The 14,516-nt window shown below is 42.6% G+C and overlaps 1 protein-coding gene across 10 annotated transcripts in view; it reads left to right on the forward strand.

Annotated features, from left to right (window-relative positions):
- The first annotated feature begins 230 nt into the window (after positions 1-230).
- LOC116989324 (polypyrimidine tract-binding protein 1-like) overlaps positions 231-14,516 on the forward strand; it is a 28,943-nt gene continuing 14,657 nt past the window's right edge. For 5 of the 10 annotated variants that reach the window (XM_033046580.1, XM_033046582.1, XM_033046583.1 and 2 more), the window contains exons 1-8: positions 305-428; positions 1,442-1,472; positions 2,279-2,281; positions 9,943-10,024; positions 10,140-10,315; positions 11,601-11,747; positions 13,162-13,329; positions 14,034-14,144. In XM_033046580.1, coding sequence (XP_032902471.1) covers positions 421-428; positions 1,442-1,472; positions 2,279-2,281; positions 9,943-10,024; positions 10,140-10,315; positions 11,601-11,747; positions 13,162-13,329; positions 14,034-14,144 — 726 coding nt within the window. In that variant the 5' untranslated portion in view covers positions 305-420. Of the gene's footprint in view, positions 434-1,441; positions 1,473-2,278; positions 2,282-9,942; positions 10,025-10,139; positions 10,316-11,600; positions 11,748-13,161; positions 13,330-14,033; positions 14,145-14,516 lie in introns of all 10 variants that reach the window. The other 5 variants (XM_033046581.1, XM_033046584.1, XM_033046589.1 and 2 more) reach the window with 3 other exon arrangements.

Raw genomic sequence — 14,516 nt, forward strand, 5'->3', positions numbered from 1 at the left:
CATCTCCCCCTCTCCTACCCCCCTTCCCCTTCATTCTTTTTCTTCAGAAAGCCCCTCCTCCTCTCTCTCTCGAAGGCCTCTGCTCTCCCCACCACTTGTGTTCGCTGCAAGTGGGATTACAACGTGTGAAGGAAGGAAGGAAGGAAGGGGCCGCTGATGTCAGCGCTGCCGCCACCGGAAGCAAAGCTCATAGAGCGGAAGCGTGGCGGCTGGGTGCCCGCGGGCCGTGATGCTCCACGTCGACCGTTGGCCTCGACCAATGGGAGCGGCGGCCAGCTGGTAGAGTCCCGCCCCTGCGGCCCGGCGGCCAATGGGAGGCGGCGGCGCCCGTGACTGACGCGGCGCCATTTTCTGGGGGTATATGTTGGGAGGTCGGCTGGTGGAAGCCGCGGTTTTTCTTCCTGCGTTCTCTGCTCTGCAATGGACGGGTAAGGTGCGCTGCGCTGCTCCACTCTGCTCCAAGGGCCGCCACCGGACTGGGCGCACCGGAGGGAAAGGAAAAGAAAGCGACGGAAAAACTCGTCCGGGGGGAGAGGGAGGGGGGGAGTTTCGTGTTGGCTGCCGTCCCCGTGAGACGCCCACCCCACACGCACACACGATGCCCGGGTTGCGGCACCTCGTCCCCCGACCCCCATCCCCTCCGGCTCGCCGCTTCCACGTCTCTAGAGTGTGTGGGAAACGGTGGAGAAGAGCGGGATGACCGCAGCCTTCGAGTCGCCATTCCCACCGCGCAAAATGGCGGCGGAGCTGGAGCCCGCGGCTCGGGAGGCGCCGGCCGAGTTGAATGGGGCGGGGAGCCCTTACCTTTGGGCAGCGAGGGCCGGGCCGGGCATGAACGCGTAGCCAAGCGTTGTTAAACTTGTCCCCTTTTCCCACCCCCCACCGTTGCTCCCCGCCTTCCCTTTTCCCTCCCATCCCCCTTCCCCCCCCCCCCTCTCGCTCATGCTTTTTTTTGTTGGAAGTTTTGTCAATACCATCTGAACAAAAGGAATCGTTATAAAAGTTAGTCTTTAAAATAACTCCTTTCCAGAGGTGGAGTCACTTCACGTTTGAGTGGCATGTTGGGCGTGCAGCAAACTTTTTTTCCGATGTCTTGTATTGGGGAGTTGAGTACAAACAACTCCTTAATACCCCCACTGTCCCATGGGGGACAGGCTAGAATTGCAGTCAAATGTAATGAGTGTCCGGCAGTAGGGGACATTTTTGTCTCTCTCAATTTTTTGGGAATAAAACGTTGATTAAAGGATAATTTTTTTTAAATGTTGATATAAACTCTTGAGATTGGGTGGAAGGAGAGCATTTTTTGCATGATACTTGATGGTCAGAAAAATAAAGTTGCACATGGATGCATTGGATGCAAAGTTCAATCATTTTAAACTGATTTGCAGTATTTTTACTGACCTAGGTGTTGTGGACTGATTGTTGTTTTTATTTCCTACAGCATTGTCCAAGATATAACAGTTGGTACAAAGGTAGGTTTTTTTTTCACTCAACAGTTGTGATCCCACATGATCGCTTTGAGGCTTATCTCTATAAATGTAGTTTACGCCATATCTCTTGCTTGCCCTCAGGTACTGAAGTCATGCAAGCTTTGAGAAATGCACATTGCATCGTGTTTTGTGGCTTGTTCATTTACACAAGCATCTAAATTATTTAATTCCTGGTGTATATTGAATTACAAACAATAACTATTATTGGACAGGTGATGATGCTAGATTAACCACTTTGTTCAATGGTGCATATCAGTTTTTTTTGTCAAGCTATTATATTCAATCTACCAAACTAATCTTGTACTTCATTAAAATTGGCAAGCCCTTAAAAAAAAAAGAAGCAATTTCTGCAAATGCTGCATAGTTTGTTCTCTTCATGTTGGATTGCATAGCCTTTCTGACAAATGGGGGGGGGGGGGATTATCACCTAAAGCAGGATAGACGAGTGCAGCTGAAGTCCATTTTTTGGGTAATAGCACTTCCTTGGGATTTTTTTCTACATTTTTCTTCCCCCTGGGGAAATCATGAAGATAGATTGCAAAGTTCTGAGAAATGAACTCTGTTGGCCTCTCCATGTACTGACTGAGTACTTGCATTTTTACTTTAAGTTAAAGACTGCCAAGTGTTGGTTTGAAGATATTCTTTAGATTACATTAGATCAGATTCAGTACTTGCAGGGTCCCTACGTCCTGTGTGAATAGACAAAGCAGCTCTTGCCTTTTGATGTGTTTTTTTCGCTCATTATTTGGCTTTAAATTAACCTAATAATCTGTCCATTGAATTTCCAGATGGTAAGGATGCAGCTCTAGATTGTTTTTTCCTTTCTGGATTGGAATGCCTTGCTGCTCTTCCCATGTTAATATCCTTTCCTCTGAAAATGCCACATTTATACTTGATTGATTTGATATTGTTTTGGGTTTCTTTGCTTGGAATAATCAGTCTTGTGATCCAGTTTGTTTTTGAGACTAGAATGGCCCGGAATATGTAGTCACGCAGTTCTCAGTAGTTTCCCATTAATATTGAATATTTTTGTATCAAATTACTGTAGAACACCGCTGAGGCAGGCAGCTCCTCTAATTTCAGGCTCATTAGTGTAGTGCACTTCCATGAAGTCCCTGAAAAAGAATATCCAATAGGATATTCAATTAAAAATATTTGCTTGTGAAAACGAGCAATTTTTGAAAAGTACAGGCATTCCAATTGCCCTTGTACTGGTAATTGTAATGTGTGGTGAATCCCAAACAATTGTTTGTGCATTTTTGGATGAGTTTGATTATGAGCCCTGCAGTCATGTGTATTGACAAATGTCTACCAGTTATAATCCACTGTTTGCAACTGATTCAGTTCAACAGTCGTTCCTGTATTTTCTGATTTTTATCTTGGATTTCTAGAATCTGCTGATATATTTGTTTTTGGCTTGGTGAATTGTGCAGACGCTTATTTGCACAGAATTTGGTGTGTAAGAAGGAACTGCAGATGCTGGTTTTCTCCGGCATTATGTGTCTATCACTGAGATGCTGCCTGACCTGAGTTAGTCCAGCATTTTTTGTGTCTCTTGAAAAATTGGTGTGCTCCCATCCAGTGAGAAACTGGGGGAGTGTTCAAAGATTGAAATGTCAGTTGCACAGCAGGGCAGATACAAGGACAAATTGAAGGGTTACCATAAGGGTTGAGCACTTTGATGCTGTTTGGCCCACATCCATTACTGTCAATCCTTGTGTTATTTTCCAAACCTGACCTGTATCCTTCCCATTTGCACATTTTTAAAATGCATACTTGAAAACATTGGTGTATAGTACCCTATCTCTGAAAAAGTTATTCTATCTCCTCAATCTTGACACCAGTTGTTTTAAATCCATGCCACTGTTTTTTTTTAAATTGGAGTAAAAATTGTCCTATTACTTAAGGGGTGCAGCCCAAGATAAACTATCCTTTGATTAAATAGGTTAGAACATTAGACAAACTATTGACCAACATCTACTACAGACTTACTGACTACCATAGCTATCTGGACTACACTTCTTCCCACCCGGCTTCCTGTAAAGACTATCCTCCTACTCCCAATTCTTCTGTCTACGCCAGGATGAGGTTTTCCTTGCTAGATCATCGGAGATGTCCTCATTCTTTAGGAAACGGGAGTTCCCCTCTTCCATTATATATGAGGCTCTCACTAGGGTCTCCTCGATATTCTGCAGCTCCGCTCTTGCACCCCCTCCCGTTCGCAACAAGGACAGAGTCCCTCTTGTCCTCGCCTCCCATTGCAACAGCCGTCACATACAGCATAAAATCCTCCAACATTTTATCCACCTCCAATGGGATCCCACCATTGGCCACACCTTCCCATCTCCACCCCTTTCTGCTTTCCGCAGAGACCGTTCCCTATGCGACTCCCCGGTCAACTCGTCCCCACCCAAACAACCCATCCCAGGTACTTTTCCCTGCAACCGCAGGAGATGCAACACCTGTCCCTTTACCTCCCCCCTCAACTCCTTCCAAGGACCCCAACAGTCTTTTCAGGTGAGGCAGAGGTTCACTTGCACCTCCTCCAACCTCAGCTACTGTATCCGCTGTTCCAGGTGTCAACTTCTGTACATCGGTGAGACCAAGCGCAGACTCGGCGATCGTTTCGCTGAACACCTCCGCTTAGGCCGCCTTAACCTATCTGATCTCCCGGTTGCTCAGCACTTTAACTCTCCCTCTCATTCCCAATCTGACCTTTCTGTCCTGGGCCTCCATTGGCCGAGTGACACCCAGCGAAAATTGGAGGAACTGCACCCATTTCGCTTGGGTAGCTTACACCCTAGCGGTATGAACATTGACTTCTCTAACCTCAAATAGCCTTTGCTTTCCCTCTCTCTCTCCACCCCCTCCCCCTTCCCAACTGTCCCACCAGTCTTACTGTCTCCGACTACATTCTATCTCTGTCCCGCCCACTCTTCTGACATCAGTCTGAAGAAGGGTCTCGACCCGAAACGTCACCCATTCCTTCTCTCCAGAGATGCTGCCTGTCCCGCTGAGTTACTCCAGCATTTTGTGTCTACCTTCGATTTAAACCAGCATCAGCAGTTCTTTCCTAGAACAATTCTCATAGCCGCAGTGCTCATTCTAGCTGTTTCACACCCATAAGTCTTATTTCAGTCACAAACAAGGCAATTCATCTTGCCTTGTAGCATGATTTATTTCACACTTCCTTTGTCCATGATGATACTTCATTCTGAGGTAGCTAGTGTATGGATTGATAGATTGACACTTTGTCTAGAGTTACAAATTTGAATCTGGTTTAAATGATTTCAGTAAATTTGCTCTGTTTTGATAATTTCCTTATTCTGACAGTTGTTACTGATTCTAATTTTTAGACCTTCATTGCCCATTCCTGTTCTCTGTAGGCATTCAGCCATTTTGCCAGATGGTCTTTAAATTGATGAGCATGTCACACTCAATTCCAACTGATTTTAATGTACTCCATTTATCTGTTTAATTGCACAGGTCACTGATCTTGTGGGTATGCAGTTATAAGCATTAACATTACAACCATACTATAGATCAGTGACTGCTCGTGAAGCATTAGGAAACTGGTATTGGAAAAGTGCCTAAACGCATTGGCTACAGTGTTTGTTTTGACAACTCAAGTGATTTGATGTATTAAAGGGAGGCACAGAAGATGCATTTTTATCTGCAGTCTTTTCACAGACAGCAGTGCACTAATGCATGCATTATCTTTCTTCATTCTTATTAATCTAATACTTTTCATTAGAAATTAATTGGCAACCATATCACAAAGACTGCAGTTTCTAGTATATTTTTAGTTTTGCTGAACAATCTGCCCTGTGGCATGAAATGGGTGCTATTGCACAGGAGCCATTTCCTCATTAGAACTGCTTGTTCAAACATGTAATGTGCGATGTTTTCTGGATCCCTGCAATTGGTTTGGTTCCCGATCTCATCTGGTACTTTGCCCATTTTGATATTATTGTTACTTAAATTTTATATATGCACCTTAAACTAGTGATCCAGCTTCGGCAGAATTTTAGCATCACAAATATATTTTCAAATCACCAACATCTGTTTCCTGTTTCAGAATGACGCATGAAATTCTGAAGTTTGAACTTTTCCCTGTTTTTCTGATCTCCATTGGGTTCTGCATATTTGTTTTTTAGTATTGGTGACTTTTTTCTTCAGTCCCCAAGTGATATTTAGGTCTGTATTTGTAAGATATTGATATATCTCCCTGGAGGGAGACCGCTTTTCAGGGCTCCCGCAACGGCGACTTCTCCCGCCCGAGTTGCGGGGTTGAAGAGCTCCTGGAGCGGGGCCTACATCACCGCCCCGCGCGGCTTGGAATGGCCGCGGGAGTTTGCGAGCGCACGCCGGGGGCTCTAACACCAAGACCCGGTGTGCGACCTTGCATCACCCGGCGTGGCTTAAATGACCACGGGACAATCGCCATCGCCCGCCGGGGGCTTTGACTTTGACTTTGACTCTGACATCGGGGGGGAGAGTGCAGTGGAGAGAAAAGTTTTTTTGGCCTTCCATCACAGCGATGTGATGGATGTTTATGTAAAATATGTTGTGTCTTGGGTCTATTTGTTTGTAATGTATGGCTGCAGAAACGGCATTTCGTTTGGACCTCAAGGGGTCCAAATGACAATAAATTGAATTGAATTGAATACCCCCACTTGATCTAGCTCTCCTCCATGCCATTCTCCTTGGTGAATACCGATGTGAAGTACACATTTGATATCTTGCACACTTTCTAGTTCTAGGTATAAATTCCATCCTTTGCCTCAAATGGTTCTACTTTTTACCTTTCTATTGAATGTCTTTCACCATCCCAGGATTATTCAAATCTGCTATCCTTGTCTTTCTTCCTCACAGGATCATGTTGGGCATGAATTCTGAGTAGTGTGTGTCAGGTGTGGTGTGGACATATCAGGTGTGGACTTGCCCAATAACAGCTGCTCCCCCAATCTACTCTCCCTGACTTCTGCCTAATACTGTCGTAGTAGGTCTTCAGCCACCAGTTCTTAGCGCTTTTACACTTCAGTCCAGTCCTAGGCTTATCAATAATTATCTTAAAGCTAATGGAGTTATCACTGTTTCCAAATCTCCCCCCTTCTGAAACCCAAACGGTCTTTCCTGGTGAGGCAGAGGTTCACCTGCACCTCCTCCAACCTCATCTACTGGATCCACTGTTGTAGGTGTCACCTTCTCTACATCAGCGAGACCAAACGTAGGCTCGGCGACCGCTTCACCCAACACTGCTGCTCAGTCCGTACTAACCATACTGATCTCCCGATTGCCCAGCACTTCAACTCTCCCTTCCATTCTGAATCTGACCTTTCACCCACTGAGTTTCTCCTCCATTTTTTGTCTCTTTCCCTTCTGAAACTGACCCGGCCAGGGTCATTTCCCAATACTAGGTGTCTTTAATAATGAAGGAAGGAACTGCAGATGCTGGTTTAATCCAAAGATCAGAGTCAGGGGAAAGGGAAACAAAAGATATAGACTGCTATGGAGAGATATAAGACAAATTAATGAAAGATATGCAAAGAAGTTATGACGGTCAATCACCTAGCCCACTGCCAGCAATGGACTGTTGATCATTGTTATGTTTTTGCATATCTTTGTTCTATATCTCTCTGAGTTACTCCAGCTTTTTGTGTCTATCTTTAATAGTAAGCTATGTGATTTTGTTCTTGGAACAGATACGATGCAAAAAAGGTTGGTGTTTGGATCTTTAAACGTCCAGACCGAAGATTGGTGAATGCATTTTGGGGGAATGAGTTGCATCCTGTTTATACAGCAAACTAATTCATGGCTATTTCCTTTGACATTTCTATCTCTGCTAAGAGTAGCCTTTACTGTTGACAGGAAATGGAATGCTAAAACAAAGCTCAGGAATGTCTGTTTTAAACTAACAGGATTTGATTTGTTGCACTGCCATTTCCAAATCACATGATCTCCCTTGGTTCAATGGGCAGCAGATAGTTAAAGGTGTACAATGGCAATGTGTGCAATATACCATATGGAAGTAATGTATGATATTTTGCTAAGCGGATGATCTTAAGTTGTTTACTAATATACAGAGATTGTTAATGGGTTCGTGGGTTTACTAGAATGTTGCCTGGGTTTCAACAACTAAGTTACAGAGAAAGGTTGAATAAGTTAGGTCTTTATTCTCTGGAGCGCAGAAGGTTAAGGGGGGACTTGATAGAGGTCTTTAAAATGATGAGAGGGATAGACAGAGTTGATGTGGACAAGCTTTTCCCTTTGAGAAAAGGGAAGATTCAAACAAGAGGACATGACTTCAGAATTAAGGGACAGAAGTTTAGGGGTAACATGAGGGGGAACTTCTTTGCTCAGAGAGTGGTAGCGGTGTGGAATGAGCTTCCAGTGGAAGTGGTGGAGGCAGGTTCGATGGTATCATTTAAAAATAAATTGGATAGGCATGTGGATGAGAAGGGAATGGAGGGTTATGGTATGAGTGCAGGCAGGTGGGACTAAGGGAAAATAATTGTTCGGCACGGACTTGTAGGGCCGAGATGGTCTGTTTCCGTGCTGTAATTGTTATATGGTTATATGTTGTGCATGACTAAATCAACTAGCTTGCGTGCCTGTCCTATATGAGCGATTATATTTTAACTGGGGCGTATTCATGTTGGTTTAGGGTGGAGATCCTTGTTTATAGTGAGATTAATTTTGCTGAATGGCTGTTTCCGTAATTGGAAGCAAGATTTTTTTTTTAGTTGATGTTTTGGTAAACATTCTGTTGCCACGACAACTTTCGTGCACTCTTTATATGTGGTATCCAGCTATCCAGGAGAACAATGTTCTGTAAGGCAGCTTTTAGTATTGTACTTCTGAAGCATAAGATTTATCTTCCTTTTGCTTGTTTGTGCTTTTTTGTGATTGGTTGAGATTTTAATCAAATTTTCCTCTGTGCCCTTGGGGGGGGGGGAGGGGGGGAATGGAATTTGTATGCAGTTTTATTTTGGGCTTTTGGAGTTGTGGTTTATAACAACCTAATTTGTGTAGTGGGAGCTGTGGTGTTATCGTGACCTTCCACCAAAAATTATTACTATCTTTTCTCGGTTTCTGTAACAAAGTGTGGATAAATTATTGATGCCAAATTAAAATTCTTAACAATTTGGGGTTTGTTTCTCATGGGATCCTACCCCTCCCTTCTGCATCCTATGAAGTAATATTTTTATTGCATGTCATTACATGTTCAGGACGGTGAATACAATGCTGTTATGGCAAGAGGAATGTTTTGATGCCTTAATTGCAGGTCAACCCATTTGTCACTGTCTATTACCAAATCCCAGTAAGATGGATTTGAAATGGTCACCTGGTTTAATCTTGTTTTTGCATAAAGGTAAACGTAACACTTGGCCATCTAGTTAAGATTTTGCAGGTGTTTTTTCTGATGTTATTCTTCCATCTTTATCAAGTTTATAGGATAACGTTCTGCCCCGCCAGTTAAAGTTTGAAGTGTAAAAGGGGCATCAGAAGGTGGGTTGTTGTAGGCTTGCAGCTATGGGGCTAGAAAACCAAACTCGCCCCAACCCAGCTTCATCTGGGACCCCTCTGTACATCTGGTTCTCATTTCACAATGGCTAAGTTACTCTATCTACTCCTTTTGTTGACACTTTTCTATGGGGAAGTATCACTGATTCTGTTCATAATTCCAAATGTTTCAAAGTCAGCTAATATTTCAGCTGGCAGCTGGGATATGCATCTTCCCCCAGCTTCACCTAAGAATTAAGCAGTTAAAAGCCATGTACAGCATTGCTTAAGGCAATATTTCGTGTTTGGGCAATTTGAGAAATTAATAAAATGTTTATTCAGAGCTTTAATTCTTTGTTGTTTTTATGTGGCAGTGTTTTAGTATCTAGTTGCCATATCACTGTTTTCACTGAAATGTTGATAGTATTATGAGATGCTGTGCTTGCGTAGCTCAGCAGCCATGATATATATTGTTCTCGTGTCATTCACCAAATACTGATCTTTCCATTAATTGGTGGCACATTGACAACATCTGTGATCCTGAGCTCTAGTGATGTCTTTGTAGGGTTTGCAGGTCTCGCAACGACATCCAGACATTGGAGTAATTATTTACAGCTACATATGGCAGGATTCTGAAGTTTTTGTTGGATCACTTAACTCTGTTTAGCACATACATTGCACAGTCTTGTAGTGATTGGCACCTTAATTTCGCATGTCCAGTGCTGCACTTTAGTATTAATTGAAGCAGGGTTGCTGTCTCAATGAAGAGCCACTAATATGTGCAATTTCTACATGAAACAATACTGTGGAAAACATTCGACGTCCAGACAGAAGATTGGTGAATGCATTTTGGGACAATATCCTGAACCTGAAAAGTTAACCCTGTGTTTACAAAACCCTGTGTTATTGATAAGATTTTAAAAAAAATCTTGTTCTTCCTCTACAGCGGGGGTCTGACGAGCTTTTATCTGCTTGTGCTACTAACGGTCCCTACATCATGAGCAACTCTCCTCCCACTGGTGAATACAGTAAGTATCTCAACATTTTATGCACTATTAACCTGGTATATGGTTGGTTTTACATGACTAGTAATCATAACTTGGAGAGCCCTAGTGCCATCACGTTGTGTTTAAACTTTTTCAGCCAATGGCAACGACAGCAAGAAGTTCAAAGGAGAGAATAGAATTTCGGGGATAATGCCTTCCAGAGTCATCCACATCCGCAAACTTCCCAACGACATAACTGAAGCAGAGGTCATCTCCCTGGGCCTGCCTTTTGGAAAAGTTACAAATCTTCTCATGTTAAAAGGCAAAAATCAGGTGTGTGGATTTGGTCTTATTTCCCCAAACAAAGGATTAATATCCTTTGCCTATTGTAATTGTAATCTGGACTACCCAGTGTTGAGTTTTTTCCCCCCATCTTTATTAATGCAGATGTGAGCGAACTAAATGCTAGAAAACCAGCTGTTGCAGTGTTCACTACAAAGTAGACATCTTTGCTAAATGTCTCACTAGTAGTCACCATATGGCCATAATTGACTCATTGACCATATTCAAGGGTATACATCCTATCGAAAAGACAGACAGGTGGGCAGAGGGGGTGGGGTAGCTCTCTTGGTGAGGAATGAAATTCAGTCCCTTGCAAGAGGTGATGTGGAGTCAGTATGGGTAGAACTAAGGGTAAAAAGACCCTAATGGGACATCTACAGGCCCCCAGTAGCCTTGATATAGGGTGCAAGTTGAATCAAGAGTTAAAATTGGCATGTCGGAAAGGTAATGATGCTACGGTTGTTATAGGAGATTTCAACATGCAGGTAGACTGGGGAAAATCAGGTTGGTACTGGACCCCAAGAAAGGGAATTTGTGGAGTACCTCCGTGTTGGATTCTTAGAACAGCTTGTACTGGAGCCTACCAGGGAGAAAGCAATTCTGGATTTAGTGTTGTGTAATGAATCAAATTTGATAAGGGAACTTGCTGTTAAGAAGCCATTTGGAGGTAGTGACCATAATGTGATAAGTTTTAAACTATAATTTGAGAGGGAGAAGGGTAAATTGGAGGTGTCAGTATTACAGTATGAGGGATGAACTGGCCAAAGTTGACTGGAAAGATACCCTAGCAGGGATGACAGTGGGCCAACAATAGCAGGTATTTCTGGGAATAATACAGAAGGTGCAGGATCAGTTCATTCCGAAGAGGAAGAAAGATTCAAAGGGGAGTAAGAGGCGACCGTGGCTGACAAGGGAAATCAGGGACAGTATAACAATAAAGGAGAAGAAGTACAACATAGCAAAGATGAGCCGGAAGCCAGAGGATTGGATAACGTTTAAAGAGCAACAGAAGATAACTAAACAGGCAATACGGGGAGAAAAGATGAGGTGTGAAGGTAAGCTAGCCAAAAATATAAAGGAGGATAGTAAAAGCTACTTTAGGTATGTATGAGTTGAGTTCCATTATGGCGGATAAAAGCATGGCAGTCTTGTTTTATCCAGTTTAGTCGGTGCTTATTTCTTTATCTGCAGAGTAGCTTCCAATTTAATTATTCTGTAAACCATACTTAAGAAATTGCTTTTTTGAATTTCAGTTGATTTATGTTTGCGTTTATAGGCTTTCATTGAAATGAATACTGAAGAAGCTGCCAACACAATGGTTAGCTACTATGGCACTGTCACTCCATACCTGAGGAGTCACCCTATCTACATCCAGTACTCTAACCACAAGGAATTGAAAACCGACAATTCTCCCAATCAGGCTGTGAGTACTGCATTAATGCTGTTTCTTGACTAACCAGCTTGCTTTGAGAGGCTACATCTGTTGACTGGCATGGTGTCATTTGGCACCTTTCATTGAGTCTAACAGTACAAATAAACTGGTCCTTTGGTCCATCAAGTCCGCGCTAACCATCAAATACCCATTTTGTACTAATATAAATTACTTGTATTCATTTTGTAGCTATCTTTGTCTTGATGATTTGAGTGTTTGTCCAGACAATTTTTAAATGTAGTGCCTGTCGCCATGACCTTCTCTGTGCATCCAGAGTATAAACATTTTGAGTTGAAACCAAGTTTTCCTTGGTTTCCCTCTAACCATCTTGCTCACCTTAAACCTTTTCTCTGGTTTTAAGCGTCTTATTCAGAGGAAATGGGACCAATACATGAATTCTGACCTTGAGCATCTATCTTGTGTAATGTTGTAATGAGGATTTAAAGCAATCTTTGTAGTAAGTTTATTTTTACACAGATATAAATATGTGGAAGCCACTGCCAGAGGACATGGTGGAATCGGGTAGAATTAATACATTTAAGAGGATTTTATTTAGTGCAAACAGATACGACATGAAAGGATGTAATCCTATTGTGTAGATGGGCAACAGATTGACTGGGGGCACACAGAATCCATTTCTGTATTGTACAATCGGGATTGTATAATTGAGATTTAACGTGAGATAGTCAAGTCAAGAGAGTTTTGTTGTCATGTGTCCCAGATATGACAATGAAATTCTTGTTTGCTGCAGCACAACAGAATATTGTAGGCATAAATACAGAACAGTTCAGTGTGTCTATATACCATAGACCATATATATACACATAAATAAACAGATAAAGTGCAATAGGCTGTTATAGTTCAGAGTTTGTTTGATGTTGTGTTTAATAGCCTTATGGCTTTGGGGAAGAAGCTGTTCCTGAACCTGGATGTTGCAGATTTCAGGCTCCTGTACCTTCTACCTGATGGCAGCGGAGAGGTGAGTGTGTGGCCAGGATGGTGTGGGTCCTTGATGATGGCAGCCTTTTTGAGGCAGCGACTTGAGAAAGATCCCTTCGATGGTGGGGGGATGGCCTGGGCAGTGTTTAAACCTTTTGCAGCCTTTTCCGCTCCTGGACGCTCAAGTTGCCGAACCAAGCCACGATGCGACCAGTCTGCGTGCTCTCTACTGTACATACCGACTCTCCATAATCTTCTCTGGATGTAGAGCCGCTGATGTGCTTTCTTTATAATTGCATCGGTGTGCTAGGACCAAGAAAGATCTTCGGAAATATGCACGCCCAGGAATTTGAAGTTCTTGACCCTTTTCCCCCATCGACCTGTTGATATAAAACGGGATTGTGGGTCCCTATCCTACCCCTTAGCCAGTTATTTCAAGATTTCCTATTTTATTTTATTTTTTCAGAGAGCACAAGCAGCTCTTCAGGCAGTAAATGCAGTGCAGAATGCAAACATGGCCATTGCTGGAACAGGTGTCCCAGAAACTGCAGTCAATCTTGCTGGCCAGAGCCCTGTTCTTCGAATCATTGTGGAAAATCTCTTCTATCCAGTTACTCTTGATGTTTTGCACCAGGTGAGTCTAACTTGGCAGTTAATGCTAGAACATTGAAATGACTTGGGGGTGGGGCTGAGAAGTGACTGGTATTGTGGGTGAAGGTGTGGTGGTCCAATTTATTTGGGGCTGCTGTGGAATTTGGGCTATTTGTATAAAATGAGCTGTCCGTAATCTAAAAATATTTATTTTCGGAATCATTAATGTTAGGGGAAACCTCCTACTTCCTTATCACTTGTGTAAGAAATTTGACGTATTTGATGTGAATGCTCTTAAGCACTTTGAGGTTCTGAGTTCTTCAAGTTTAAATTGAGTACGGTTGAATGAAATTGTCAAACTGGCATTTCTACAATGAAAAGAAATTTATAGTTGAAGTGCGTGTCCACTTTTCCAAGCATTATCTGCTATCCTATTTGATAGCAGATACTGCTGTCATATTCCATTTATCTGCTTCATATTCAGCATAAATAGTTGATATGGATGGTTTAGAGTATCAGTAATGAGATTTTAAAGAAGCATTAATTTGATCTAAGATTTCCTGTATGCATTGTAGTTCATCGGTAAGAGCCTTGTGTGCCAAGCGTGGTGAGTTTAAAAGGTCATTGTGGTTCATTGTGCGTTGACATGTTTGATTTTCATGCAGTACAGTAATTTAGTAACTCGTCAGTGTAAATTGTACATTAATTATTTATTTTTTACACCATTCTGCTTTTGTTTGGTCGCAGATTTTTTCCAAGTTTGGCACGGTGTTGAAGATCATTACTTTCACAAAGAATAACCAATTCCAGGCCTTGCTCCAATATGCTGATGGCTCCTGTGCACAACATGCTAAACTGGTATGTTGAAGAAGTGTATTCTAATGATCAAGGGGACCAAGTTAATAACCTGATTAGTGCATTTTTCATCATTCTGAATATTCATTCACTGTACCCAGTGAGAAAATGCTGGAAATAGTCATTTGGTTAGACAGTGCCCGTGAAGGGAGAAAGGTAATGCTTCATGTATAGACACAAGAAGCTGGAGTTATTTGGAGTAACTTAGCGGGACAGGCAGCATCTCTGGAGCGAAGGAATGGGTGACGTTTCGGGTCGAGGCTCTTCAGAATGTTTCAGGGAAGTGACTTCATCAGAATTAGGAAAAATTACAAATCAAACATTCAACCTGAAATGTTCATACTGCCTTCCCTTTAAAGATGCTGCCTGGCCTAG

This window comes from Amblyraja radiata, chromosome 29 (assembly GCF_010909765.2).
Source record: "Amblyraja radiata isolate CabotCenter1 chromosome 29, sAmbRad1.1.pri, whole genome shotgun sequence".
In the NCBI taxonomy this organism is placed as follows: Eukaryota; Metazoa; Chordata; class Chondrichthyes; order Rajiformes; family Rajidae; genus Amblyraja; species Amblyraja radiata.